The following is a 12,712-nucleotide window of genomic DNA, read 5'->3' as shown; positions in this document are numbered from 1 at the left end:
ATTGTATGCCCTCCGTTGGTAATGCCTTTCGGGTACACTCACCCCCTCTTACCCCTGCCATCATTTTAAGTTCTAGATTCTAGTGTGACCTTAAGAGAAGTGTCCAATTCCAAAGCAGCATGTCATCTCCATCCTTTCTACCTACAAAAAAGGTGAGCAGACACAGCCTCATCATGCCTTTCCCACCCCAAGCAGCTCCAATAGGTGACTAAGCCATACCTCAAAGTCAGTTTTCCCTTTTCATAGTCTGAATGTTATTCCTCCACACCAAAAAAGAGTTGGGACGCATTTCCTTTCTAACTGATTATTTTTTCAACTTTGCCATCCTCTCACTGTTACTATTTTCAGCAGCTGTATCTCCTATTGTCATCAAACTCTTTCACTTTTATTCTGCTTTGGGATACAGCAGAAAAGAATGTCTAGCTCTTCTTCTAACATACCTGCTTTACATATATTCCTTAAACGACTTACATTTCATGTTCACATCATTTTTTGTAAACTTGCAATGTACTCTCTAAATATGGATGTGCCTTGCACTAAAACTTGCAAAATATACTCTGCAACAGTTTATAGTTTGATTTTACTTGTATTCATTAATATATCAATGGAACTTCTTACACCCATGCACTTTTTAGTAGTAATTCTCTCTCATTCTGAGCACATTTACTGTGTAACTGTAAATGTTCTTGATCAAAGGCAACTGGTCTGTTATCCTGAAACATTTCAGTTCCCTCATTATGATGACTGGTATGCACTAGCAAAAGAACTTTGTATAGCATCAGGCTGCTGAACCGCTCACTACCTCATGTCTGTCTTGTGCCTGTGGAATTTGTACCATCATTCTAATTTTCTCCGAGTCTGGTTTCAAATCCCTTGGATGTTGGGATATGACCTGTATACTTCAGACTTGCCACTAATTTTAAATTATACGATCTCGGTTTGCTGTGTAGTTAAATTAGTCTGCATGTTCTTCTTTCATTTAAACACAACACTGTGTGAACTTTCAATTACTTTTGCAAATACATCTCATACAGATGAATACAAAAAATTCTCGAACACCTGTGGCTTCTTAATGACATGTTCCACGCACATAACCTGGAGCTTTTTCATCTGAATTTATCTGCCAAAATCCCTGGTTTACATCCAACCCAAAAGAGAAGTCAGCATTTAACACAGCTGAGACCACTTCCTCAATCAAACACAATGAGTAATGGTCTTTCTTTAATCATATTATTCAGACCACATGGATGAATATAATGAAAATTAAGTGTTGCTTCACATGATTGGTCACACTAGCCACACATTCTACTAAAATGATCCACTTCTTAACGATACCTAAACTTTACATTCATTTTAACTCCCTGCTCAGTTTTACTTTAGACAGCTACTAATACTTTTCTTACAGCATGTAAACTGACAAAGCATTTGGATTTATCTGAAAACAATATTTTCATGGTACGCCACCAAAGCCTGTAAATAAATCAGCACAGCCACACAAATCAACTTTGTTAAGGCACTGTATAAAATTCACACCGTTTTTTTAACTATGTGACAGTTCCTATATGCATTACTCATGGCTTGCACACTATAAACATATTTCACCATGCCCAATATCCAAAATAAAATGACCCAAGATATTAAACAAATAGCCTTCCTGATCCAGTATTCCCATATAAATGGATATTTGGAATATCAGTGGCTTCAGACCCATCTGGTATGCTGAATATGTCATTAATGTGTGCACACCAGTTGCAGAGTTTTACAGCATCCATTCTTTGAAAATATTTTGTATACTACTACACACTTTTGACAAGCTGAAATGCAGCCCTGAATTCCATGCCCCTTTTACAATTCTGATAGATTACTTTGCTGCACTACTTTACTCTAATTCAAAATATCATCTTTTTCAATTTTAACAGGGGCAACAAACAGCCAATTTTCACATTCTGGCTTACTAACATATAAGCTCTGAACTTCTGCAAAATACTTCTTGCCACCACATATTCTACAAAGCTGATTACGTTCTGGGGACTTCTGTCATACTTATAACCACATATAGTACATGAAGCTTGACTTTCAAATGTACCACTTTCTTTGCGCCTTTAGGCTTTAATAATATTGTATTACTTGACTTACATTTTACCTTGAACACATCAATATCCATTTCCTCATTTAATTAATTTAACCCATTTATTTGTAATTTCATTTATTCTGCACACTTCCACAACTGAAGACAAGGTCCGATTTGCTTCTGTGAAAGCCCGTCCTTTGTCAAAAATATTCTTAACTTCAAAATATTCTTTTCCTAATTAGTGAATAATGTAACACCACAAATTGGTTCTTACATACTTCAAGGCGTAGAAATATGGACTAATGTAGCTTTTCAGGCTTCCTACTATTCTGCTAGCAGTGAGCAATAAACATAGCATAAGCATCTAGTTGCTGCTAAATTACATTGCATGAAGAGAATTCCACGCAGATACACCTGGACATAAAACATCCATTCAAAAGTAAAATAAAAAAAGAATACTATGAGGAAGTACTTTTTTAGTTTAAAAAACAAATGGGTTTCAAACTACATTTCTGCACTGCATAATGATTATGAATTCAGAAATGAATAAACCCATGTCTAACATCTCTAACTAGTCTGTCAGGATACTCAGTGCTTAGCTTACATGTGCCAGAAGCCTCCATAAGGACTTCAGTTGACTGTCTTTGATAGAGATGGATTACAGTCGCGCATTTAGTGCCTGTGAGCTTTCTAATATTTAAAGACACAAACTCCATTAAACTACAAGCCCTGCTTCTCTAAAAACTTGCAATGTGTGCAAGTCTAACCATTTTTCCTTTACTTCTTATATGTTCAGGTCTAGCTATCAATGAACCTGTAAAGATGCAAATCTGGCATTTACCCAAGTTGGCCAAGTAAATGGAATCAGAATTATAACTGGTTGTTTGATCCTAACACTTTTGCAATTACTACAAAAGATGCCATACCTTTACACTTGTTTAAGAAATGAAAACATTCTTACTACAATCAAGGAACTGATTGCAACCTTTTGCAGGATATTAGAATAAGCATACATTTCTTAACTTATAATAGCCTAAGCAGCATTCCCTTTTAATTTAACTCCTTCATGATTTGCAAAAAGCAGTATAAAATAACTCATTTTTGGATGATTTGTTGAAGACATGCCTAGGGATTCACTAAAGAACCTAGTATGAGCCATTAGCCTCACGCTACAAAAGCCCTGCTCCGACAATATGGTATTTTGCAATTCACAGACATGCAAGCCGTAAAATAGAAAGACCTCATTATCAGCTCATTTGCATGTCTTTGAATCACATTTAGGTACAGAGACACAAAAATCATCACATGCCATGTTGGTTAACTGTGGAGGATGCAGTGTGTAGTCCTAGGCATCCCTCACTCACTCTCCCACACACACAAACACAGAAGCACACTCGCACCCACAAGTCCCCATACCTGTCCTAGAGCCCACTACACTTCTTATTCCTGGTGTTTTGTATTACCCCCCACCCTCACTAACCAAATTTATGCTATCTTCCATCTAGAGACATACAAACACGAGCACACACACACCTACCTCTTATACACTTACTAACAAACCTCTTGATCCTACCTTGCTACTAAAATTTCCAGTAGTTACTTCTTCAGTGATGGTTGGCCATGTTCATTACTACAATCTGGTACGGGATGGCTGTGCTGATCTCTTAAGAGTCACTGGATGATGACCAACACCCAAGCTCTAACTTGTAGAATTGTCTGGTGTCTGCAAGAATAAATAAGCCATCATAGGATGTGGGCTTGATCACTCCACATGAAAGGAGGGAAAAAATGATCAAAAAAGACAATGACAAAATTTAGTAGTGAAGACTGGAAACAGCAGAACTAAAACAGCAAATAACTTGGGAGAATAATTCCTCTGAACACATTACAACACAAAATTTGTTGCTGTAGTACTACAGACATTAGTGAGAAAGAAATATAGAACTAAAAAAAGGAAAGTGAAAAGAAAGAAAAGGGATGCAATATAGAAACAAACATACCGAGGTAAATACTCTAGGCATTTAAAAGTGAAAAGGAATACACTAATAGTGATAATGTAGTTACAGCAAGAGAAAATAAGTAATACAGACAGAAAACACAAATGTAGCGGTGATGAGAAAAACTGAGAGCATTTCACTTTTTGATTGTTTTATGTGAATGAGCATTTTTGAAGTGCATATATGCAGTTTAGTAGAAAAGATTAAGGCCAAGAACTATTAATGAGCTTCATTCTGTAATCCTGGCTTTGATTTCCCTGTCTTCATCTGCCTAATGTGTATGAGCAAGTCAATTAACACACAGGAGTCACAGGCCCAACACACATGAGCAACTGTTTTAAAACAAGGAAATAAATAAATAGACACATAATTGCTTAAGATATCACAGTCACACTACAAAGTCCAGCACCCATCATACTATAATAAAGGCCTGCAGTGTACAATATACACATATGTATACATTTGTGTGCTTATAAACAAATAAAATCCCTATCTTTTGTTTTCACTTCAAGTACATTTGATAACCTGAGACAAAATATAAGGGGATTCTGTTCAAAAAATCAAGCACTGAAAACCCAACCATTAAAAGTTAATTCTACAAGGCTAACAGGTAGACTGGCACTTCATAATATATTTCAGCTGTGACTCTGCAGAAGGCTATGAATAAAACACGTCTTTTCTGAAGTAGTAGTCTTTGAGTTTAAGTAAAAGAGAGACAGGTAAGTATAGGCAAGCTTGCCTCCCTGCAAAAAATTATAATGTTTTCTACACAGATATAGGTTTCTGATCATCAGCCTTATGAAGTTAAGAACCATTACAAGACTGTAAGAGTCATCACAGTGTATACATCTCTTGAACTAAGCATCAAGCTGAAACACTTAAGGACGTTCAATAAAATGAGACTTAAAATAAATTAGTACTGAAGCTGAAGTCAAAAGTTGTGCACTATGAAGCTCATAAACATGATCTATCTCTTCAGAATAGGAAAGTGTTCCTCTTGTCTTACCTAGTTTGATTGGGACCTCTGCAGCACCTGCCCTTGCTAATATGGGCTGGGTACAGTTGACTCGAGCACCTCCCTCAGCTGGAGTTGACCCTGTTCGAACATCCTGTGAGGTGGCAGCAGCACTGTTGACATCACGACTAGGTATACCTAAATGTAAAGGCAGAATATTAAATATGATACAAGACAAGACTATGACTGTAGGAATGTGTTACTTTCCTGATCCACCAATGAGCAACGTGAACAGCACCAACCTTGCAAAAATCAGTGGCAGAATACAAAATGTAAGTGCATACCCAGTTCTGCTGTTGTGACTCTGTGATACCACATCCATTTCTACATAAAAAGCAAAATCTACTGAAATTATTTAAGCAAGAAGTTAAACCAATTTATGGATCTTCACCATGTGTGTGTGTGTGTGTGTGTGTGTGTGTGTGTGTGTGTGTGTGCCCTTTGTGCATATAGACTATTGAATAAAAAGGGTTTGAAAATGAATTTGACCAATATCTGAAAAAATCTGTGGAGTAAAAGCTGAACATTGTCCTTGTGGTGCCCCTTGAAACTAATATAATCAACTCTGGCATTACTGTACCATCTGCACTGTTGAGGCAAGGAAAAAAAAAAACTGTCCTTGTAGCAAATACCCTGCCAAACAATCAAACCACCCCCATTATACATTATACTTTCAAGAAATTGGGAAACTCCACTTAATTACAGCATTCTTAACAAAACAAAATAAGGTACATAAAAACAGAGTTGAGTGCAGCACTCATCTTAACAGCAGATCTTTGAGATGCACAGAACGTCATAGCAGCGGTAAGCACTGGGCTTAGCTTTCACTTGTCGCTTTGTTAGTGCAAAGGCTCTCAGCCATAACCTGTCCTTAAGCACGAGCCTAAGCTGGCTACTTAATGAGGCACCATGGGTGTCAGTCTTGCTACAGCAAATTCAAACCCTAATGGGACACTATATCCTTTTTGCACATTTTCCAGGCGTATTGCTAAGTAACAAATGTACTTAGAGGTGCACTGTTCTGTGACAGAGAGAGCTGCTACAAAATGACCCCATCATTGCTTTGATAGAACTGAACTTGATGGCCATTAGCAGCATGGCATCAAAGTGATTAAGGTTTCTGCCTTAGCACCACAGTTGACAGTTTAATTCTGACCTCTGCACTTTGTGTATAGTCTGTATGTTCTCCAGATTTGCATGATTTTTTTCTAAGAATTCCATTTCCCCCTCACTTCCCAGAACATACCAGCTGATCTCAAATAGCCACATGCACAGTGTTTATCTTTGTTCCTGTGTACCAAGTCATATCTAAAAAAGGGTCCACAAAGGTCCAATTCACTCACCTGGATAAGAAAGAAAGAAAGAAAAGAACAGCACACTTGTGCATCCATTTTCTATGCCTTACCATTGTATTCTCTTGTTGAGAAAAGAAAATCAGATGTTTGCTCTTTAACAGTATTTAACATTATATGTCAGCTCCATCCCTACACCTCCCTTCACACTTCCTGTAACTGTTCATGCCCTTTTGAATATCTCTGTGTATTCTACCTCCACAACCAGTTTCACAAGTCCATTCCATGAGACCACAATCCTCTGTATGCAGTACTTCTTTCAGGAGGCCAAGGAGCAGATAAGTCTTTTTTTTTTTGTTCAAAATCACGCTTTCACATCTCCTTGATATGATCTATGTCCCTCAATCTTTGAAATTGTCTTCAACTCAACCAGTCCCTGGTAATATTTTCTCCCATTTTACACACCCTTCTTTTGGTTTTCCTAAGGAATTATTCCAATGCCCTGATGTCCTTCTGCTTGTATCATATCAAGAACTGCACACAGCCCTCAGTCTATGACTAACCATAGTCCAGGAGAATAGCAGCAGGACCTTTTTACCTCTGAACTCTGCTCCTCTGGGAATACACTCCAGTATTCTACCTGCAGTCACCACTGTGCTCTCACTCCGTTCCTGGTGGTCCAGTCCTTTTTCCTGCTCTGTTGCTATCAGTTCCACTTCCTTGACTTGCACTTCATAACAGATCACTAAGACCAAAGTAAAGTACTTAGCATCTCTCTGCACTGAACCTCAGTTGGCACTTTTCCAACCAAATGGGCCAGCCTTTTTAAAACATTCCTGGACTACTTTGTCTATTCTCTACTGCTTTACCTCTAACTGCATCATTATGAAGAGGCTTGAGCCTGTTTTCTACTCCTTCAGATATACTTGCAACAAACATAAGCTTAACGGAAAGGACTTACTGCACTAATCAATTTCTCAGCTTCATCAACATCTTATTAATAATAATCTTATTATTTACAATATGGTCCTAGACTTTCTTTGTGGAACTGATACTACCCATTAGATGCTACTGAGGTCATATAAGGTCAATGAAATACCTGCATTGTTCTAGGATTACTTTTATGACACAAAGGCATTTGACATGAATAATCATGACATACTTCTAAAAACTCAAACTTGCCATGGTGTATCACTTTGTGCTTCCCTGTGGTCTGCCACCAAGTTAGAAAACAAATTTATTAGAAGGAATGATGCCATTTCATCTGCCTGTGTAGTTGCATACAGCTCTGTAGGGTTCTCTGCAGAGTCTGCTTCTCTTCAGACACTTAATAAATGAGATGGCTGGAAAGTGTGGGGATGCTAAACTGGTGTAACACGATAATCTACTTGTGCAAAAAAAATGTTATCACTGATTAACCCAAACTTACAGAGCAACTTAAAAACTGTTCACATCTGGCTTGATTTTGTTGGTTTACATCTCAATACTTAGACCCCTTAGACTCTCTTACTGCCCTTGGTTATCTCTACGTCATAAGACTAGTCATAAGAGCCTACAGGATTGTTGGGCTTTCTGTCCCTGGGCAAGAAAGACCTGAACATGGCACCAGCTGACAACTTATACCACCCTACATACTAACATTGGGCAGGCAGACTGACTGCCTGCTGGGAGATGGAAAAATTTTCTGGTATTCATGCTGACCACAAGAGTCCTGCAGGATGGAATTAATTCCCTGACTACAAAGAATATCATGACATACAAACACTAAGAGTTAACTAGGACAAAGCTGACTCTAGGCTGTCTGCTGCCTTGTTAAATTTTAACTCAAGCAAAAGTTTGACAACATTCTCAGGTATACGTTTTCGGTTAGCATGTTAAAATAAAAAAAAAAAAAAAAATCAGTGAACTTACAAAATGTTTACTTCACATCTGCTGCAGAAGCTGGGAGCCTGCCATACTATTATGCAATTGCAGCAAGATCTAGCAGAACAGGTTTTCAGACTCCCTACCAATATTCAAAGATGACCTCATTTGGAATGAGCTGCGGTGCCATTTTGCACACATGCCACTTAGAAACAAGCATATTCATTCACCAGGTCTTTTAGTTACTCTACACAAATTACACAAAACTCGTCTGATCATGGCCCTGTAAGAGCTGAAGTCTTAAATTTCTGCTTATAGAATATACCTCCCCACCCCTGAAGACACACCACATGATTTTACTTTCTGCTGCCACTGCCTTCTCATTCTGCTCCACATAATCCAATGCAGGTATGATCAGTACCCCACCCGATGCAGGTATGATCAGTACCCCACCCGATGCAGGTATGATCAGTACCCCACCCGATGCAGGTATGATCAGTACCCCACCCGATGCAGGTATGATCAGTACCCCACCCGATGCAGGTATGATCAGTACCCCACCCGATGCAGGTATGATCAGTACCCCAAGGTCCCTTTCCTGAGCTGTTCCATTAGTTCCTTTCCTCCAAAGTTGATATTTCATACCACAAGTGTTGTGGCTTAAGTCTGATATTTTGTATTTGTTTTGAACCAAACCTGAAATGCCAACTTTACATCCCCTTGTTCAGCCGTACGAAAACTTCTGCTAGACACTTCCCCATTCTCCAATGCAGAACATCTTTTTGTGTCATCAGCAACAAAGGATGATCCTGTTCTCTAGTCCCTCAGGCATGTTGGAGGAAAACACACTGAAAAGTACAGAACCCAAGACAAATTCCTGTAGTACTCCACTAGTTCCCTTTCCAATTCCTGGCACTGACCCTCTCACCACAACCCTCTGTATCCTACCATTCAACCATGCAGACACCTAGTTCTTCAATTTTATTCCTACCCCATTGTATCCAGTCTTCCTATCAGCCTGCTGTGAAAGAACTAGTCAAAGGCCTTGCTGAAGCTCAAGTAAGTCAATTTTCTTCTCAAATTCACACCCAAACCAGTCATAAGGCTCGAAAACACTTGACAGACTGCTCCTTCTAGCCCTAAATCAAGGAAGACTACTGTCCTTTAGAAGTACAACCAACCTTCCCTTCAGAATAATTTCCATCATGACTTTCCCTGCCACTGTTGTCACACTAACAGGCCACTAGTTCATGTTTTTTTTCATGCTCCCCCTTGTACATATAAACATTTGCTGTGTTACAGTGCCCTGGCATTTCAATAATAGTCGGTGATGTGTTGGGATCTGCCAACACACTAGCAACATTTCTGAGGACTCAGAGAGCCCAACTGGTCCTTGGGTTTTATACTCTCTAAAAAAGCAGTCAGCTTCCTTTGAAGTAACACACTTGCTCGCTTGCCGACTTGCCATTATTCTCTCCATTCTGTTCTGCGTCCCCACCAGTACCGCATGCTCCTCTTGCTCTCCCTTTGGGAAAACAGAAGCATAACATTCATTCTGCTCCTCTGCCTTTTCCAATCTTCCTCCCATGTCTGTTCAGCCTGTTTAGTTCTGCATCGTCCTTCCATCACTGTTATGTATCTAAAAAGCCCGTCTTTCCAATTATGATCCTCCTGCTAACACTTTTTCAGCTTTGCTGCCCTCGTTATGTCTCACACCTTTCTGCTAATCTTGTACTGTGCCAGTTCCACTTCGACACACCCTCCCTTCTATTGTTATGGGTTCCCGCCTTTGACCAAATTGCTAGTCCAACATTTTTATGTATCCACACTGGAATTCTCTTTTCTGCCCTTTCTTCATACCATTGTTTAAAACCCTGAGAACTTCATCCATGATCCATTCCCACAGCTAAACAGTTTACTCCAGTCTCTAAGTTCATTCCCATCCATCTATTCCACCAGTCACCTCTAAAACACCACACCACTGTCTGTCTTATTACCCTTCACCATACTCTACACAGTGGCATGATTACTGCTGATTAATGTTGCCTCAACTTGGACATTCATGACACCCACATCCAAAACTCTATTCCTTTAGTACAGTTCTGCACTATGTTGGCTGAATTAACCCTTCAGTTTCTTACACCTAAATCATCTCCTACTCTGTGCCCTATAGCTTGTTACCTAGTATTCTCTTGAAATGTCAAATACCCTTATTGGTACTACCTTCTACCCCATTTCTTTATTCTCTCCACCAGCCTCTCATCCTTCTTCTTTAGTGTGTCTGGCAGATGATACACACTGTATCAGCCCACTATCTCCACCCTCTCTATCTTCCACACTGTATCAGCCCAATATCTCCACCCTCTCCATCTTCCACCTTAACTGCAAGGACTTAAGTTCTAACTCTGCTGCTAACTTGCTCAATTTTTTTGTACAGTGTTCACTGCCTCTGTGACCACACATGTGATACCCTTCTTTACGTAGGTTGCTATTCCATCCCCACCACTTCTTTCTCTGTCATTCCTGAATAACCTGTACCTAGGCACTTTTATATGTCTCACTTCCTGCAAATGGCCCATGTTTTTGTGATAAAAGGCAATTTCCATCCTCTTCCTCCTGTGTTACTGCCTGCAGTTCCCCAAGATTTCTACTCAGATTATTTACTTTACAGAGAAAGACTTCCCAGCTTCTGTTCTCATTTCTTCATCTGTCCCACAGTATGCATCCTGCCACCCATATCATGAGAGCTGCTGTTTAAGTAAACTAGACAGGACTTACCTGGCAAGGGCAGCTCTGTATTTGGAAAAGACATCTACTCTTGTAATGTTTAGTGAAGGTATACACTGAAGACCAAGTAGCTACTTCTAGTATCAATCTAGAATCTTGTACAAAGCTCCGAAACAGACCACTGCTCTAGTAGAATGAGCTTTCAGGAAGTTGTCATGTTAAGTATAACAAAAGGAGAAAAAGATTCGAAATATGAAAAACTGTTCGGAATGTCAGATCCTGGGTGCAGCTAACAAAGCAAAAAAAGTACTCTTTCCACAAGAAAAAACAGTCTAGTTAAGGCTTTAAGCAGATCTTTATTCAACGATGGATGAACGTCTTGGACCAATTACAAAATGACAAATGAGCAGCTTAAATATTACCATTCCCGAGAGAGGTACCAGTCTGTCTAGATATGGCTAAGTTGGTGGAAAAATTAAGGTAACATATGTACAGCAAAAAGAAGTGGGCTGCATATACTGTCTTCATCTTAACCTGAAGTTACAAAGTCTTGCATCGTTTCACATCAGGTATCTCTCATACACAGGAAACGATAGAAGTGATAAACTACCACCTTAACACAACTTAAAGGAGCTAAAAAGTACAGTTGTGTACACTTGCCATAAATGTAGATGTTCAAGTGTATTCACTGTTGCAGTCATCACATTTGGGTTATCTGCCTGCAAGTAGCCCTTGGCCGGCCTGAATACCAGAGTCTTCGGATTTCTGCTCCAGATGCTGTCGCTTCTTCCATGAAGTCAGGTCGTCAGGGTATAAAACTTGCAGCCGACGCCATTATATCAGTTTTTCTTGCCTCAGATCTCAGGTGCCCCTACAATAGGAAGCAATTATATGGTATGGTACACACCCCTATCAAAAAGCAAATATGCATGAAAAAATATCTATATACCAAACAAGAAGGAAAGAACGAGGCAAGAGAAGTCAGGGGGCTGGAGGGAGGGTAACCAGGATTTCAATAATGAACACACTCGGACATCTACATTTAAGGTAAGTGTACACAACTGTACTATGTTCTTCGTGTTTCACTGTTGCAGTCATCACATTTGGGTTGATTCCCAAAGCTAAGGAAGGAGGAGGTAGTTAAAGAGCATTAGGGCCAGCTATTAAGCCCTGCAAGACTGCTGTGGCAAATCCAGCTCCGAATTTATAAAAGATAGGCAGGTGGTAATGCTTGGTGAAGGCATGTACAGAGCTCCAGGTAGCAGCTTCCAGGATGTCCCTGGTAGGGACTCCTCTGAGAAATGCCGTAGAGGTAGATGCAGCACTGGCAAAATGTATCCCCTGTGGGGTAGGTTTTCCATGGTGCTTGTAGCAGAAATGAATGCAATGGGTTATCCATTTGGAAATGGTTTGCTTTGAAATGGCCTTCCCCTCTGCCCCTGCAGCAAAGCCAACTAGCAGCTGGTCAGATTTTCTGAGAGGCTTAGTCCTGTCCAAATAGAATCTAAGTTGTCTGTGCACATCCAGAGAGTGCAGTATCCATTCCCTTTTGTTTTGTGGATTAGGGAAAAAGGTAGGCAAATGAATGGACTGGTTTAGGGCCAGACTAGACACCACCTTGGGCATAAAGGAAGGATTAGTCCTGAGGGTAACCCTGTCCGTACGGAAGATAATGAAGAGTTCCACTGCCATGAGGGCCTGTAATTCCGACACTCTTCTTGCTGAAGTGATGGCTAGAAGTAAGGCT

At 39.7% G+C, this 12,712-nt stretch overlaps 1 protein-coding gene across 1 annotated transcript in view; it reads right to left on the bottom strand.

Moving 5' to 3' along the window:
• KCTD3 (potassium channel tetramerization domain containing 3) overlaps positions 1-12,712 on the bottom strand; it is an 816,466-nt gene that overhangs the window by 540,132 nt on the left and 263,622 nt on the right. Inside the window, exon 7 of the mRNA XM_044061321.1 lies at positions 5,075-5,221. Within this exon, the coding sequence (XP_043917256.1) occupies positions 5,075-5,221 (147 nt within the window). The remainder of the gene's footprint in view (positions 1-5,074; positions 5,222-12,712) is intronic.

The sequence above is a fragment of the Protopterus annectens genome, chromosome 1.part0, assembly GCF_019279795.1.
Source record: "Protopterus annectens isolate FY-2018-M chromosome 1.part0, PAN1.0, whole genome shotgun sequence".
Taxonomy (NCBI): domain Eukaryota; kingdom Metazoa; phylum Chordata; order Ceratodontiformes; family Protopteridae; genus Protopterus; species Protopterus annectens.
Note: the sequence above shows the minus strand (reverse complement) of the source record. Positions and strands in the feature narration are given on the sequence as shown.